This window comes from Ictalurus punctatus, chromosome 7 (assembly GCF_001660625.3).
Source record: "Ictalurus punctatus breed USDA103 chromosome 7, Coco_2.0, whole genome shotgun sequence".
Taxonomy (NCBI): Eukaryota; Metazoa; Chordata; class Actinopteri; order Siluriformes; family Ictaluridae; genus Ictalurus; species Ictalurus punctatus.
Window position 1 is genome coordinate 17,005,457 of NC_030422.2, and position 17,254 is coordinate 17,022,710.

Below are 17,254 nucleotides of genomic sequence, written 5' to 3' on the forward strand. Positions count from 1 at the left end.
TATTGAATATTTTAACAAGGTTTTAACTTATCAGTGATCAGCTATAACACGATATAAAATGATTTTCAGAGAAACATGGAGTATTAATGTTATCAACCTTAGAAACTCCATTGGCTGGTATTTCCATTTATACATAATTTCTGTTAATATGACGCTTAATCTTTGATCAAGCACTAAGGGCCAGGATCTTTTCTTTTATCCCAGGACAAATAAAGCAGCACACAAGGTTTTCACTCTGAATGACAAACGTTTTATTAACTTGGGAGCAGTAGTAGAGGTCTACTCCAGATCTGCTCCAGTTTTATGGAGCCAGTGATAAAGTGACCAGCAGGGAAACAGTGATGGTGGGAGGCAATGGCATGTCTGTTTTCAGAGCAGGAACCCAGCTGTGGACCTGTATGATCAGAGTCCAGCACAGTTTAGTTATTTCCCTGCTGTATTACAGCAGCTTCAACTCATTAGCTCATTAGTAGGTTGGGAGTGTTAGAGTAGGTAAATCACCAATCTGTACTGGACTCTAACCCTTCAGGTCCACTTAGGCTCCCCTCGACAGTTTGAAAACAGTGGGAAACTGGAATATGCATGAAAAATAATCTCTGACAAAAGCAAACTATTTCACAAATGTAAATCTTAAGCCTTTTAAATTATAACAGTTAAATATGTGTACAACTTGTCCTTAATTGTTGGCCACTGAGCAAAATAATTAACAGCCAGATATATAATCTCTCTCCCTCTCGCATGAGACGTTTAAAATGGACTTTGATGGATATTTGGTGGACAGTGACCTAACCTTTTTTTAAATGTGTGTGTATTCATATATATATATATATATAATGTATGTATGTGTGTGTGTGTGTGTGTATATATATATATATATATATATATATATATATATATATATATATATATATGTATATATGTATATATATATGTGTGTGTGTGTGTGTGTGTGTGTGTGTGTGTGTGTGTGTGTGTGTGTGTATGTTCTATTATATTGTCTATTTACAGAGGAACAGCAGAGACATTAATCTTTTCATTTCTTTTAGCTGAAGAGTACACGGAAATATAATTTATTTACATTTTAATCATTTACGTGTCACAGCACTCACTGATATTGACCAAAATACCCAATGGCAGTATTGAGCTAAACAGATCCTCCTATAGTTTTATTTTGTGTCCCAGCAGTCAGTAATATCATGTCAAGGAATATGGGCAAAAAGGTCAAAAGACAGACCATATTTAATATAAGATTACTGAATCACATGAATCAAATTTTATCATTGCTCTCTGATAATCACTATTAGATAATCAATTGACAAATTTCTTTTCCCCCTACTTTTTATATTAGTTCACAAGGAAATAAATGAATACATCAATTTTAAGAGATTTCCCCAATACATATGACTGTATATCCAATTCATATCCAAACACATTTGACATATTTCTTATATTTTGTCTCAAGGTAAGTCTGTGAATATGTTGTTTTCTGCCTTGAGTTCATTATTTTTATGGTTCACTGCCTCTTCAGCTTCCTCCTCCTGGTTCCCTCCTTTTCCCAGCATCCGTAAAGGCCAAAGGAGCCCGTGTCGGGAAGGTGGTGGTTTGTTACAACAAGGTCCACTTTTTTCCTTGGTGAGGAAATAGAGCAAAGCATTAAGCCAGGCGTTGAAGGATGCTAGTGGCCGAGTAATTTTGTAACAAATGGAGACCATCTGCATCGTATGGCACTGCACCCTGCTGGTTACTTTCAACACCAAAAAAATAGTACGGGTAACGTGAAAGGGGAAGAAGCAAAGGGCAAAGAGGAGAGTAATGGTTATGATGGTTTTGATGGACTTGCGACGCCTGTTTACATAAGGTGAATGAGCCCCGAGAATAATGGACATGCCTTCTCCTCTTGCCCCTGCCTTGCTTCCTTGTCTTGTCCTTGGTTCATTAGCAGGAGTTTGGGAGTGCAGTGTTCGAAATATAGTCATAACCACACGTGAGTAGCACCAGGCAATGATGCTAAATGGCACAAAGAACCCCAAGAGATGGAGGGTTATTCCATAAGGAACGTAGTCCTGGAACTCTTTATCAATAGCATCATCCCAGCAGTTATGGAACATCTCAGCATTTGGACTTATGTTGGACTTCTGTGTGTCACCATCCACTTCAAGTACCTCTATTGCTCCACTGTCTTTTCGACGGGAAAGAAGCTCTGTTTGCGCAAATCGAAAAATTGGGCATGTGAGCGCAAAGACAGCAAGCCACACCAAAATGCAAGTGCCTTTTACAGCCCGCTTGGTCTCTAGAGTGATGGTCCTCATGGGATGACAGATGCCCAGGTAGCGATGCACAGAGATGCAGGTGAGGAAAAAAATGCTACAGTACAGGTTGAAGTAGAACAGGAAGCGCACCAATCGACACATGAAATCTCCAAAGACCCAGTTGTCATGCATGATATAACTGGCTACTAGGAATGGCAGGGAGAGGCCATACATAAAGTCAGTAGTAGCCAAGTTCACCATATAAATTAGGGACACATTCCAGTGCTTGGTACGGCGAAAAGAGCGATAGAGCACCACCGAATTGAGGCTGATACTAAAGACAAATGTGAAGGAATAACAGATAGGAAGGAAGATGTACTTGTAGGACTCATCAATGTTGCAGGAGGCAGCACTAGAGGAATTAGATGAAAAGAGGAAAAAGGTGTCACCTCCTTGTCCTGTTTCGGACAGGCCTGTAGGAGTGTCCGTCACCATATCTGATTGCTTCTGAATCTCTTATTAAGGAAGTGATTCTGTGTCATCGTCACAGTAAGTATCCATAAAAACAGCTCCTGATTCCAGTGCTGGAATGTGTTTAAATTTCCAGTTTTTCCAGTCTGGTGCTCCAATTTGAGTTTCTGTAAAAAATAATAACAGTATTAACAATATGTTGTACAAAATCCCTCAAATTATACATAATATTGATGAACTGGTTTGATTTTGGAGTCATTCCAGATTCCAAGATGGCTCTTAAATTTACTGGTCTACCAGGCAGCCTCTTTTGCCGACCCCAACCTTTCCAGAGCTTTTCTTTCACAATCTGTGAAGCTGTTTGCCCTGCTACAGTTGCTAGATGAGTATATGCTGCTGATTCAGACTCTTTTCACTTCAGTAACTAATCAATCAGTAACCACACTTCCCCTCTGTGTTCCATCATACATCTCCCTTTTCTTACTCTCAGTTGTTACCCCATTCAGAATTTCCTCCTTTTGACCCCCAAAAGTTTACAAGAAAATTTTTAGCTGTTTCTGCACTACACCATTCTATATGCTTCAGCGGATATATTTAAACATCAGACATTGTTTTGAACTTTATCCACATGCCATACAATGGTTATCTTCTCTTCTTGTAGACTGAGCATTAAACGGAGAAGCCACAGGGCAAAATGCTATACTGTTCAGGACTTGAGAAACATATAAAGCATTGTGTCAACAGAGAGATATGTTCACTCAACCATGTTATGATAAATCATCCATTTGTTCCTTAATGGGGACAAAGACAATTCCATGGAAAAACAAAGTTTAATGTCCTCATTGTCCAAATATTAAAAAGCTCCATAAATTACAGTTCATAAAAGTCTAAGAGACATCTGTCTGGTATCAGAGTGGTACATAATTACCTCTAACTGGTTTTGTGTTATTACAAACTGGAAAACTTACCGATTCAACAGAAGAGAACTTCTAGAACAACAGAATCCCAAGTGTCAAAGTGAAAATTGATACCAAAACACTCCTAGTTTATTGTCCATCCGTCATCAGTGTGAACAAGAAGGCACAGATAAATAGATAAGAAAAAGTACTAAAATGTTTGTTCTTCTCTAGCTCACTTCGGAACCATAAGCTGTGCACTACTTCACCTCGACTGTTTGTCGTACCTATTGTGGACCATTCTATGCATCCCTCCCTTTTTCATGTTCTCCCCTCACCTCTTCATCTGTCCCTCCCCCTGTCTGTCTTCTTTCCTCTATTTCTGCTGACCTATCCTTTTTAAGATACAAACTCTGAGTAGGCAGGACAGAGAAATGCTTATTCTGGATATGTATTAGGTTTGAGTTTACTTGAAAAGCAGTAAGGAGGTCTAAAACACCTAAAGTGTACTGATCACCAGCTCTATGTAACATATTAGTTATTAGAATAAACTGTACCTTTATTCTTCAAAAATTCCACAAGCAGCATCAATCCACTCAAGTGCTACCTGAGATATGTACATACAAACACAATTTAATTATTCCAGGTAGACTTTAATGACCATGTTTTAGACAGCTTTGATTCTCTAACTGTTAATTTACATTTGTGAGCACAGGTGTGAAACATACTGTAAAATGTCAAACGATACTGCTTTATCCATTAGCTATGCAAGTGTTTGCATGTAACTATAAACTATTGACTTGATATTATAGAAGCTGTACATCACTAAAATGTAAATATGACACAAATGTGAAGGGGCTGGAACAATAAAAAGAATGATTTGTCAAAAACAATTTGATTCTGGAAAGAGGTTGGTCCTAGACAGCAATAACAGCTTACAACATCTTTATATCAACATATTAATAGAAACCTTACCAAGCAGCTAAAATAAAGGAAAACTTGGAAACAAATCTGTGCAATTTAAGCCTTTAAATTCCCTAAACAGTCCTTTGGTGTGGAGAAACTTTTCACAGTACAGTTCATTCTTCCAGGCGGATCTCCCAGGTATGTACGTTCTCAAGTCATTGAGGCATCGGTTTTGTCCCTTTAATGGAAGTGACCTCTTCTGTCAGAGTGATGTCATATCCTGTATCTCCAGTAACATGGCATCCTGCTCAGTTCTTAGCTGGTCTCTTGTGAGAAGTCGGCCCACTAACTCGGAGCTGAGGTCTACACAGACACACATACGCGCGCACACACACACACACACACACGAAGAAGAAGACATTAACACTAACAAATCATTTAAGTCTGATGTAGAGCTTTATGTTGAATTTTTCTCCTCCTATGTATACATGTACAATACTATGCTAAAGTCTTAAGTACATATAAACAAATGCTGTAAAGTAAAAGTTTCTTTAAAAATAATGAAACTAAACATTTATATGTAAATCAACTAGAAAGAGCAGTAAACTACAAGTACAACCCCAATTCTGAAAAGTTGTGACATTATGGAAAATGCAAAAAAACAAAAAAAGGAGTCATTTGAAAATTCAATTAACTCTGTACTACATTGAAAACACATTATTAACACATTTGATGTTTTAGTTTGTGACTTAAATAGATTTTTGAAAATATACACTCAATTCAAATCTGATGACTGCAACTCACTCCAAAAAAGTTGGGACAGTCAACTGTTTACCACTGTGTAACATCACCTCTTTTTTTTTTATTAACACTTAAGCGTTTGGGCACTGAAGACACTAGCTGGTTAAGTTTAGCAAGCGGAATTTTCCCTCATTCATCCATTATGCATTTCTTCAGCTGTGCAACTTTACGGGGCCTTCATTGCCTTACTTAAACTTCATAATGCACCACACATTCTCACTTGGAGTCGGCGGTGCTTCTTGACAGTGTTTATGTATGGCTTCTGATTTGCACAGTAAAGCCTTAACTTGCATCTGTGGATGGTGTTGGCTGACAAAGGTTTACCAAAGTATTCCCGAGCCCATGTCAAGATATCCATTACAGACTCATGGTGGTTTTTAGGACAGTGATGTCTGAGGGATTGGAGATCACGCACATTCAGAAGTGGTTTTCGGCCTTGCCCTTTACGCTTTGATGCTTTTAAAGATTTGACCGGATTCCTTGAATCTTTTAATTATATTGTGCATTGGAAAATGCCCAAAATCCTACCAATTTGTCTTTGGGGAATGTTGTTCTCAAAGTGTTGAAGGACTAGGCCTTTTTTGGAGGCTCCTTATATACTATGATTAGATGAATGCCTCACCTGTTTCACATCACCTTCTTATATCAACTATTTCTTTATGTCTTTATGAAAATGTTTAAACCAGAATGTTTAACTTGATATATACAGTGCAGAAGGATAATATATATGACATTTGAAAAGTTGTTGTGTTATCTAAAAAGAAGTGAATGGCACTTTTCACAAATTTTGGCACCGTTTGTAAATATGAGCAAAGAAGGCTGTGAAAAATTGTCTATATTGTTTAACATTTTATTCAAAATTTCACAAAACCTTTTGATCTTTTGTTTAAAAAATTCACAAAATACTCTGCTCTCATGGATAGCAAACAAAACACAGAGTTATCCAAAAAAATCTTTGTTATATATAGGTGGTAGCACAAAGTATTGACTAAAAGGGTGCCAATAATTGTTGCACACCTATATTTAACAAATATATTTTTTTGGATAAACCTGTGTAGTGTTTGCAATTGTTTGATATCCATGAAAGCAGAGTATTTTTGTGAATTTTTTAAACAAAATATCAAAAGGTTAAACAATAAAGACAATTTTCAAAGACTTCTTTGCTCATATTTACCAAGGGCAAAAATATTAGTGGAGGGCACTCCATTTAAAATTTGTGATGTCGGAGTTAGCAAAAACCAACTATGAAATGCTGTGTAACAATAATAGAGGTCTTTTAATTTTGGAGAATAAAGATTTAATACTGTAACAGATGGAAGAAATCTTACTATGAATGTCTTTACTTAGTGTGGTCTTCAGTGCATTCAACTCCTTTAAGCTGAAATTCATCAAGTCGCTGCGATTATAATGAGTTCTCTCTTTAACTGCATCACTGGGGGGTTTGGTCTATAAGAGAACAGTCAAGCAGATTAATATTTTTCCAAAAGCATGTACACATACAGGTTTAAATGACTGTGTAAAGTGATCTTGGACTTGGGGAATCAGAATTGAAAGAGATCTTGATGCATGGTTACCTGTTTTTGCTCCAACCTTAACTTGTGTCTTAGCATGCTGAGAGCAGCCTTGACCTCTTTCTTAAACCCACCAGATTTGGCTTTGCTGCTGGATGCAGTGCTGGAATGCTGCTGTGGCTGTTGCATCTGTTTCCCAGAGTGTTTGTTCAACTGTAATGTAAATAGCGATATACCATGCCACAAAACACTTTGCTTTTATATATATATATAAGGAGAATATTAGATATATTTATGTTACATTCCCAAATCTGCAGTGTACCAGTTAAAAATAAAAAAATAAAAATAAAAATGAAAAGTCATTAGAAACCTCTTTCTTCTCCTTGTCTTCCTCCTCCTCATCTTCACTCTCACTGTTGTTGATGAAACAGAGTTGCAGGTTCATATGACTCTGGAGTCTAAAATAACCAGGAAAATCCACTCATAGTCAGATATTACAGCAAAGTAAGGAATGGAGGAGAAAATAATAAATCTGGTGAGTACCGTGACGTTAGGGCTGTCAGGCGGCTATCGTCCACATCCTCACAGGTGTCTTGATGTCTGGTAAGGTTATATAACTCTGGCCAACTGTCTGTCCACTGCGCAACATCCTTGAAATATGCAGAAAACATATACAGTCATGTGAAATAAGTACACCCCATGGAAACTGGTGGCTTTTTTGACATATTTGGACAAGTAAACATTTGATCCTCTTTGAAACAGTGCCTATTAATTAAGTTGATATACTTGAGAAAAAAAACACAAAGAAAATTAGCATTTTCAATCATTTATTCAACAGAAATATCAATAGATGTGATATTCTTCTGTGGAAAATGTAAGTACACCCTTGGCCTCAGAGGCTAGTATTGCCCGCTTAGGCAAAAATAACATCTTTTGCATAATTGTTCACTCTAACATGCAATATTCTTTCAGTTGCATGCAGAACATGTCTGCTGTTAATATGTCAGAAAAAAAACAACAACACAACTGTAGGGACCACTTTAGTTGCTTCACATATAAGTTTAAATATAAGCAATCTCTGTATAATGCCATAATGTAGAATTATTTTTAATATTCATATATAATATTCATTCAAATCTGAGGTACCACTTCTCTTGGGTGTTAAAGTTCTGACCAGAAGGTTGTGGGGTAATAATCCAAATTCTGCCACTGTTAGGCTGTTGAGCAAGGCCCTTAACCCAACATCACTCATCAAGCCTAAACCACTCAACCCTAAACCACTCATACTCAATTTTTGTCACTTTTGGATGAAAATGTCTTTCCATTCACCTATTGTCATAATATTGCAGGTCTGAATCCTGACAATCCAACAGCCATCTGTGGCAGGAATCTAAAAGTGCAAAGTTGTCTGGGTGGGAGGAATGACATTACAATCTCCCTTGTCAATCAGAGCTACACTAGCCAATCGTGGGCTTTGGTGAGCTCATGTATGCAGAAGAGGGAAGTTAGTGCTTTCCATCTGGTATGTTCAACTGCCCTGTGATGTAGCATGAGCAACAGTTCGAAAAGATGTGGTGGCTGGCTTCACATGTCTCCAAGGTAGCCCATGATAGCCATCACCCTCCAGGTTGAAAGCTGTTGTGTGATGGAAGAGCTAGCTAATGGTGGCAAAAGACAAATTAAAGAAGAAGAAAAAAAAAGCCAAATGAGTAAGTACAAAAATCATGGTTTGGCGATATGATGTCAATTTACCATACCCTCTGAAACTATTGTAACAGCAAGGCCAATTCCTTTTGTTTATGCTATACACCAAAGACATTTGGGTTTGAGATCATAAGATGAATATGGCAGGAGAGTTTAGGATTTCAGCTTTTATTTCCTGGTATTTACATGTGTTACACAACATAAAACATAGAACCTTTTTTATCAGACCACCCAATTTTTAGGCACGCAAAAGTATAGGAACAGATAAGTCTTGGTGTAAATGAAAGTGAACAACACTTAATATTTGGCTGCATATCCCTTGCTTTCAATAACTGCATCAAGCCTGTAACTCGTCAAATTGTTGGTTTCTTCTTTTGTGATACATTTCCAGGCTTTTACTGCAGTCTATTTCAGTTGTTGTTTGTTTCAATGGATTTCTCCCTTCAGTGTCCTCTTCAGGAGGAGAAATGCTGCTCAATTGGGTTAAGGTGTGGTGATTGACTTGGCCAGTCTAAAACCTTCCACTTTTTTCCCCCCGATAAGGTCCTCTGTTGAATTTCCAGTGTGTTTTGGATCACTGTCTTGCCGCATGATCCCAATTAATTTTGATGCATTTCTCTGTAAATTGGTAGCTAAAAATGTTCCTGTAAATTTCTGAACTCATTCTGCTGCTACCGTCATGATTTACATCATCAATAAAGATTAGTGATCCTGTTCCAGAGGCAGCCATGCAAGAATGCTCCCCTGTCCTGTGGAGGTTGTTGGTGGTGACACTGACTGTTGTTTTGGGTTTTAGCTCTCACAATGTATCTGTCATCAGCTGTTGTTGTTGTTTTCATTGCCCAACCCATTTGGTGTCTGCTGCTCAGTAAACCAGTGGTTTATTTCTTTTTCAATACATTCCAAATTGATGTGTTGGTTATGCCCATTGTTTGTGAAATGCCTCTCATTGATTTTCCCTCTTTTCTCACCTTCAGAATGGATTGCTTTTCTCCCATAGACTACGTTTACATGAACAGAAGTAATCTAATTATTGGCCTTACTCTGATAATAATGTGATTAAAGTGTTTACATGAGTCACTTTTAGAATACTCCTGTCACGTTCCCGTTTTACATGTTATAGAACATAATTAGATTAAAAGCCCACGTCATTACATCACCGCACCACGCCGTCCGACATCCCTCCAGAATTTCATGTATCAACATACAGTTCGTCTTCGTTATGGTACCGTATATAGTTTTGGGTGTTTTATTAATTTTTTTTTACGAACGCTTTAAGTGCAGTTAATTATTTGTCATGCTATACATGCTAATAGACAACTGCTTGCAGTAGTGGGCTGTGTCCCAAACCGCGTACTTACTGTCTATATAGTAGCCGAGATACATGTATTTTTCCCAACTACAAGCCTATGATAGGTAAGTATGCGGTTTGGGACGCAGCCGAACTCTCTCGATCTTGTCCTGTCGCAAAATGCGGTGAAAACTCTCACATGACGTTCATAATGTGATTAAGGTGTTTACATGTCTGTAATACACGTCCATAATGTGACTAAAACAGGAGTACTCCACCTGTCTTAATTCGATTAGAGTATGACGTTAATTAGATTAAGGTAAGTAAAAATTGCTGTTTACATGGTAGTTTCTTAATCAAAATATGGTCTTAATTGGGTTAAGAGTGGATTATTGTTGTTCATGTAAACGCAGCTATAGACAGCTCTCTGATCTTCATGTTAGCTTATCCTTTTTTAACAACAAATGCAATCTTCACAGGTGAAACTGAAGCATAAAGCCAAGAGTTGTTCAGAGCTATTTATTATTTAAACAATCAATCTAACAGGTAACACCTGGGTAACAAGAAGCACTTCTCAGTTACATGTTCCAGTATTTTTCCTCACCTACAAATTGGGTGGTCTGATACAAAATATATCAGGTTCAATGTCATTTAACACATCTACATATAAATATCAGGAGATAAAAGCTCAAATTCGAAATTCTCTTCACATATCTTTTGATATCAATTCCAAATGTCTTCATTCTACAGCAAAAACAAATGAATTGTCCTTCAGAGGGGACTGTATGTCACAAGAGTGTTGTGGATATTGTCAGTACTTCTATAAGACTAGTCAATTATGTTGTTATAGCTTGGATAATAAAATCTCTCTCTCTCTCTCTCTCTCTGTTTTATTTTTATGCCTTTTCCTTGTAAAATATTTTATTTCATACATGTTTTTCAAATGCTATTTTGTTTAAATGCTAAAATCTCTCCACTCATCTTTTTAGCAGGTACTTTGATAGTAAAACTAGATATTGTAACTGTGTATCATGAAAAGTATCAATATGATCTTTTTAACCATTCTTCCAACCACCAAATTTAGTAGTCATTTCACACAGTTTATACATATGGGTATACCTTCCGGTATGCTGTACGCCTTTCAATTTTGCATGCTTTTTCTAACTCTGACCTTATTCTTCTCTCTTCGTTCTTCCTCTTGTTTCTCAAGTTGGGCAATACGCAGGCTTAGGGCCTCCCAGTGCATGATGGGTAGTCCTAGGTCATCATCAGAAGAGCCTTCTTGCCACAGCAAGGCTGCTCCTTCAGCATCCTCCTCAGTCTCATCACTCTCCTTTTCCTCTCCCCTTTCCCTCTCTCTCTCCTTCTCTCCTTCCATCATGCCTGGAACACTTCAGACACATTTAAAAACATTCAGTGTTTCGGATGTTTTCCAGAAACATAGACTCCATGGAAACGTGCGACTACCTTTAGATCTTGGTTAGTAATAATGGTTTAACAAACAATGCTTATAAGAGAAAACAAAGTCAGTATTAGGATTAAAAAGAGGCAAAATACATGAGAGGAAGACAAAATCAACACTTGCATTCATGATAGGAAACAGCCTAATCTTCCACAGACGACAATATTCAAATTAACAATTTAAATCTGTAAGTAATTTTCGAGTTTTTATTATAGTAACGCTAAACAGGCCCAGCCTAATGTAGTTCATGTTCGGCCACGTCGGCTGCTGAAGAACTAAGTTATGATTTAATGCTCTGTGAGTATTTAAAACAACCTTAAAAGTCAGCTCGCCTACCTATGTAGCTGTGTGAAACTTTAACGCAGAAGTTAAGAATATTTGTGCTTTCAAACTGGTCGATAAAAAGGTCTAAGTTCCCATAGCTTTCCCGAAGTTAGCTGTCTCCTCCTTTTAGTCCCGTTAGTCTCGTTTTAGTCCCCTCACGTCTTCATTCGCTATCTTCACACTTCTTTCAGCCCGTGTTTGGTTTCTTCGATGCTCCTTTGTATGTTAGACAGCCTATTTAACAAAACCAACGCGTCTACGTAAAAGAAATCAGTCAGAAGCCCGCGACTTTAATAATCCCAGGAAAGTGGTTGCTCAGAACCGCCTCAAAACTTGAGGAATTTCACAACGTTTTGTTTCACTGAGGGGAGGAGAAACAACCGAGCAGAATCACCAGGTGTCCGGTTTCATTCATTCCGACACAATTAAACTTTTATTGCAGTAAAACTGAATTTAAAAAACTGAATTTCTGGATACTGAATACCACATTTAGACCCATGACCATATTCAAATTCACTTGTTAAGACATTGCTTCCAGGAAAACTAATGGAAAGTAAAGCTCATACACAGGCGAAACCAACGAGCCTGGACATGCTTTATTTACGACAAAATTGCCATGGGAGGTTCCTGGTTCTTTGTTTGTGGGCGACTTATTGAAGTGAATCCTAGCAGCCATGTTAAAATCACAGTTAATCTACTGTAGTATATGTGCTAGCTGTCTACACAGCTTTTCTGCACCCCGCGATTTGAGAATCAAACGAACCCAAAGACGCAGTTCGGTTCATCTGAACGAGTAGGTCTGAGGAATCGACTCAGTAAAGTGAATCGTAGGATAAACATACAGTATATCGAGAACCATCTAAGCATCTTCACCAGTCTCCTAGAAGGGGTTTTGCAGCCAAGGGCCCATTCTGCATGACAAAGCCTCAATGGCCAATCCAAAATAATACAATCGTCATTTTTATTTATTTATTTTCTTAAATTGTCCTGTCCACAAAACTCCAAATCTGACCTTCCTAAAACGTAGACTCCTTATGAAACGTTTCTGAAGTACATAAACGTGGACAATTATTTATTTTTTCAATGCTTTCTTGAACTAGGTAAATATTCTTAGGTGGTTAAATTATAACCGTCCGTAAAACTGTATGATTGATCACATAAAAGTCATAAAAGTCACATAAAAGTCAATGATCACATAAAAGTCAATGTTGTTTATGCTGTATGGCAGTTAGAAAACAATTTTTTAAGCCTTACCAGTTGAAGTAAAATATAGGACTAAGACCTTTTTTATTATTGTTTTTTTTTAATTATTATTTTTTATTATTATTTTTTTTTAATCACGCTAAGGTTAGAACTTGTTTTACTGTGTGTCTACAGTACCATGCTAAATGTTTCCTGGGCACCATTACCGAATGTATTGTTATGCCTTTTTAATTGTAAATATAATAAATCTATTTATTAAATGTAATAAATAATCCTAATAGTAAATAAACATGACAAGCAATTGTTTTTGTTTTCTTTATCAACTAATATAATAAACGTGACAGATGAACACAGTGAGAAAATGAACTTTACTGTTTTACGATAAATTCCATGTTTACCACTGTGTCCTCGACACAGTGCTCACTGAATTATTTCTATTTATGGTCTATTTACTGTATATCAGCGTCCGAACTCTATCACTCATTTCCCTTCAATTCTTCCCCATATAGTGGACTCAAATGTCATTCGCTATATAGGGAATAGTGAACGAGTGAACCGTTTCAGACACAGCTTAAGTTTTATTTTCACTTTCGACAACTTTTGATTGCGAGAAATTAGTGTTGTAGTTGATAAATATTTGCTTGGTTATCGCCAAAGCGCTCTCTATTTATATTTCAAATATAATTTTAAAAGGGTCATCAAAAAGGTCTTCGAGTATCATCATACAGTTAATACATAACTGTATAAACTCGTTTCCCCCCATTTGTAATAGACGAAATCATACACCGAAATCCTACACTAAATACACCAGGTGGCGGTAATGAGCAGCTGGTAACCTAGCAACGACATTACGTTACACTGCCTCCAGAAGCCTGTCCGGAACTGTTTCCGGATGTGCCTTCGTGCGCAAACGCTGCCTTTGGAAGTCATTGCGTGATAGGGCAGCTAGGCAACAAGTCACCTGCATAAGTTTTTCGGATGCAGCCTTATTGAATGCCGCCTCCGATGTTCCCGTCCGCCATGTTTAATTTTCTTTCGCGTTCTCTGACTATCTCGCGTTGGAGTATGGGAAATAGGGCATTGGCAAGTGTACATCGGATGGACACTCAAAATCAGAGTGCATTGTGGGTATAAACGAGTGAACGAATGTAGGGTATTAAGTTGTTCACTCAGAATTCGGACACCACTACAAAATGGCCGACACTCTATATAGTGCACTATACAGGAGATAGGGAGCGGTTTCGGACACAGCGTGATTCTTTTCCGCGAACCGGTTTTTTCGGACAGTTCGTTTCAACGAACCAGTTAAAAAAAACGATACACCAGTTCTTTTACGTCATCACGTAATTGCGTTCTTCATCCCGTATAATTACGTATATCATCCCGGCGAATGAAAATTCACGCTCAAACTAAAAGGAAAGAAATGGCTCTTAAAATGATACATCGGTGCTACCCTACAAAACATTTCACAGAGTTTTTTTTCTGATGACTATGATGTAAGTTGCTCCTTCTGTGATCTCCAAGATGAGGAATTGTTTCATTTGCTTTGGTAATGTGAGTATACTAAGAATATCTGGAGAAACATTTTGGAATGATTCCTGATATCTCTTTGGAAATATAAAAATGTCATTCTCGGTTTTACACATTGTCATGATTCCCCCTTGAAGCAGCGTGCTCTAAGCGCGAATGCGCGAGCACCTGCTTTTCCGTTGTTGACCGTAATGACATCTGGACACGTGTGTTTTGTTTATGTTTCTGTCATGTCTCCTCCCTGTTCTCTCATTGGCTGGGATTTCACGTGGGTCTGTATTGCTCTCAGCTGCTAGCAGTTTAGACGCTGATCATGTCCGCATACATACCGCGCGCCTTCCCGCACACAACGCGGAAGAGTAATACCATAGAGTTAGTCGCAGTCGCAGTCGCAGTCGCAGTCGCAGTCGCAGTCGCAGTCGCAGTCGCGAGTTAGTTTAGTTTAGTTTAGTTTGTATCGTAGTCATAGTCACGGTCCATGTTTAGCGTTAGTTCGCGCTGGATTATCCGCTTCCAGTCCCTCGTCATAGCTCGTTTCTTGTTTTGTTTATCGACCCTGTTTTCCGTGACCACGACCTAGATTCCTGCCTTGCCCCGTGTATGCCTGTTTGCCAATCGCCTGACCTCTTGCATGTTTATGGATTACGTTTTGGATCACGTTTTGGATTTGTCTGCCTGTCTCTCTTTCAAATAAACAGCTGTTCATCCTGCACTTGCATCCGTCCTATCTCTGCTCCGTCACGATTCGTGACACACATAAGAAAGAAGTGTCTGGTGTTTTTTACTTAATCAATCTTATTTTGTTTTTGGTTAAGTGATTTGTACTTACACAAGTGTAATTTTACTAAGAGTAAGCCTCTGTTTAACCCTTTTCTTGTGGACTTAAATTTTTTACATGCATTGAATTTCTGATTATTCTACAAATAAGCTGTGAAATCAGTGAATCTTTTCAATAGGCAAAATCATTTTTTGCTCCCTGGCATGTAATGTATTTATCATTCTGTTTGTTAGCTGTTAAAACACAGAATCTGCCTTCTGTTAAATGTTAATTGTCTTTGTTAATCTTTGTGCTCCGGAATTTAAAATAGTTATTATTTATATGTTTTGTGTGTGTATACATACATACACACACACTATATATATATATATATATATATATATATATATATATATATATATATATATATATATATATATATATAAAGCCATGTGTAAGCGAATGTAGCTTATTTACATTTTAGTCAATTAAATAATAATAACAACAGTAAGCTTGGATAAGTTACCTACATTAAAGCAGCTAAAGCACCCAATACAGGCAATGTGTAGACGTGGATGTTTTACATGTCTAAAGCATATTTTTTTTATTTCCTTTTTTTTTTTTTTTTTAAACAGAAACCATGATCCAGCTCATAAAATCCTAAAATATAATCTACATACACAATAGTAAAATTCATTTACGTGGTTTAACTAAACCGTTTCTAAATGTTTTAATTTAAAATAAGTTGTTTGCTATAATTAGTTGTACTATACATATGCAGTACGTTTTATTTGTTATTAAAGAAATTTACATTTTGCCTCTTGGGTCATGGATACTCAGTGTAGTATCAGCAGTCCGAATCTGTTCTCGGTTCAGTGTGCCGTGCTGTCCCGACTCAATGTACTGTTCAGGTCAAAACTACTGTGAATCGGATCCTCATACAGCGATAAGACAGTAATTAAGTCATAAACAAATTTCCAGTATGTTTTATTTGTTATACTTTCTGCTGTTCGGCAAAATACTTGAAAAACATTAATTTCGTCCCCCTGAATGAAAGCCTCGGTACACGCATGCTCAGTTTCAGCAGCACCGCCAGTTCTCCGAATGTCACACATGACCGAAAGAGACTGATGGGAAGTCCGGATCATTTTACTGACTCGGATCTTTGAATCTTTTTCAGCAAAATGAACGGATCTCATTTCGTTCATTTCAGCAGAATATAATTAAAATGTTACATGTTAAATTCCCCAACACATCTAGTACTTACGCAAACGTTGCTCACATTTAGAGTATAAAATAAACTATAGGCTAATGTAGCCAAGGCCGAATATTGAGAAACAGAAATGATTAATTATAGCTTAGCTGGGTCTTCAAGCTATGCAGTCTGTTAGTTCACCTCACCTCCTGATCTGAGTTGTTCGGAATATACTCCTTCCGATTAATTCGGATGCATTTCTTTATAGATTAGCAGATAAAATATTCCTGGAAACTTCTGAATTCATTTTGTTGCTACCGCCATGAGTTACTTCATAAATAAAGATTAGTGATCCTGTTCCAGAAGTAGTCATGTAAGTACAAGCCATGACACTACCTCCACTATGTTTGACAGATGATCTTGATGATCATGAACAGATCCTTTCTTTCTCCACACTTTGGCATTTCCATCTCTTTGGTAGAAGTTAATCTTTGTTCCATAACTTTTGTGGCTCATCTCGGTATTTTTTTGTGAATTCCAATCTGGCTTTCCAATTCTTACTGCATTGAGTGGTTTACATCTTATGGCATGGCCTCTGTATTTCTGCTCTTGAAGTCTTCTTTAGACAGTGGATTGTGATACATTCACCCCTGCTCTGTGGAGGTTGTTGGTGATGTCACTAACTGTTTTGGGGTTTTTCTTCACAGGTCTCACAAAGTTTCTGTCATCAGCTGTTGTTGTTTTCCTTGGTTGACCGGACTTGCTCAGTACACCAGTGGTTTCTTTCTTTTTCAAGACATTCCCAATTGTTGTATAGGCTATGCCCATTGTTTGTGCAATGCCTCATTGATTTAACCTCTTTTCTCAACTTCAAAATGACTCACTTTTCTCCCATATACAACTCTCTGATCTTCATGTTGGGTAATCTTTCTTAACAAAAAATACAGTCTTCAC

The 17,254-nt window shown here is 37.5% G+C and overlaps 2 protein-coding genes across 3 annotated transcripts; both read right to left on the bottom strand.

Moving 5' to 3' along the window:
• Positions 1 to 970: 970 nt before the first annotated feature.
• si:dkey-6n21.13 (P2Y purinoceptor 3) lies at positions 971 to 4,256 on the bottom strand. Of its 2 annotated transcripts, none has more exons than XM_017472129.3 (2): positions 4,174 to 4,256; positions 971 to 2,887 (listed from the first exon to the last, which is right to left on the bottom strand). In XM_017472129.3, the coding sequence occupies exon 2, from the start codon at positions 2,742 to 2,744 to the stop codon at positions 1,458 to 1,460; it is 1,287 nt and encodes a 428-aa protein (XP_017327618.1). In that variant the 5' UTR covers positions 2,745 to 2,887; positions 4,174 to 4,256; the 3' UTR covers positions 971 to 1,457. The 2 variants fall into 2 exon arrangements, with proteins under 2 accessions (XP_017327618.1, XP_017327617.1); XM_017472128.3 differs by lacking the exon at positions 4,174 to 4,256 and adding an exon at positions 3,689 to 4,044.
• On the bottom strand, positions 4,254 to 13,876 carry si:dkey-6n21.12 (schwannomin-interacting protein 1). The gene is made up of 7 exons (XM_017472130.3): positions 13,780 to 13,876; positions 11,001 to 11,220; positions 7,378 to 7,484; positions 7,205 to 7,292; positions 6,898 to 7,047; positions 6,652 to 6,769; positions 4,254 to 4,885 (listed from the first exon to the last, which is right to left on the bottom strand). The coding sequence occupies exons 2-7, from the start codon at positions 11,208 to 11,210 to the stop codon at positions 4,785 to 4,787; spliced, it is 774 nt and encodes a 257-aa protein (XP_017327619.2). The 5' UTR covers positions 11,211 to 11,220; positions 13,780 to 13,876; the 3' UTR covers positions 4,254 to 4,784.
• Positions 13,877 to 17,254: the final 3,378 nt, after the last annotated feature.

Bases quoted from the DNA above. Each gene is read 5' to 3' on its own strand.
- si:dkey-6n21.13 (XM_017472129.3), bottom strand. From the start codon at position 2,744: ATGGTGACGGACACTCCTACAGGCCTGTCCGAAACAGGACAAGGAGGT.
- si:dkey-6n21.12 (XM_017472130.3), bottom strand. From the start codon at position 11,210: ATGATGGAAGGAGAGAAGGAGAGAGAGAGGGAAAGGGGAGAGGAAAAG. The intron at 7,485-11,000 runs GTCAGAGTTAGA...GCATATTTCAAG, and splicing joins AACGAAGAGAGAAGAATAAG to GATGTTGCGCAGTGGACAGA. The intron at 7,293-7,377 runs GTACTCACCAGA...TGGTTATTTTAG, and splicing joins CTGACAGCCCTAACGTCACG to ACTCCAGAGTCATATGAACC.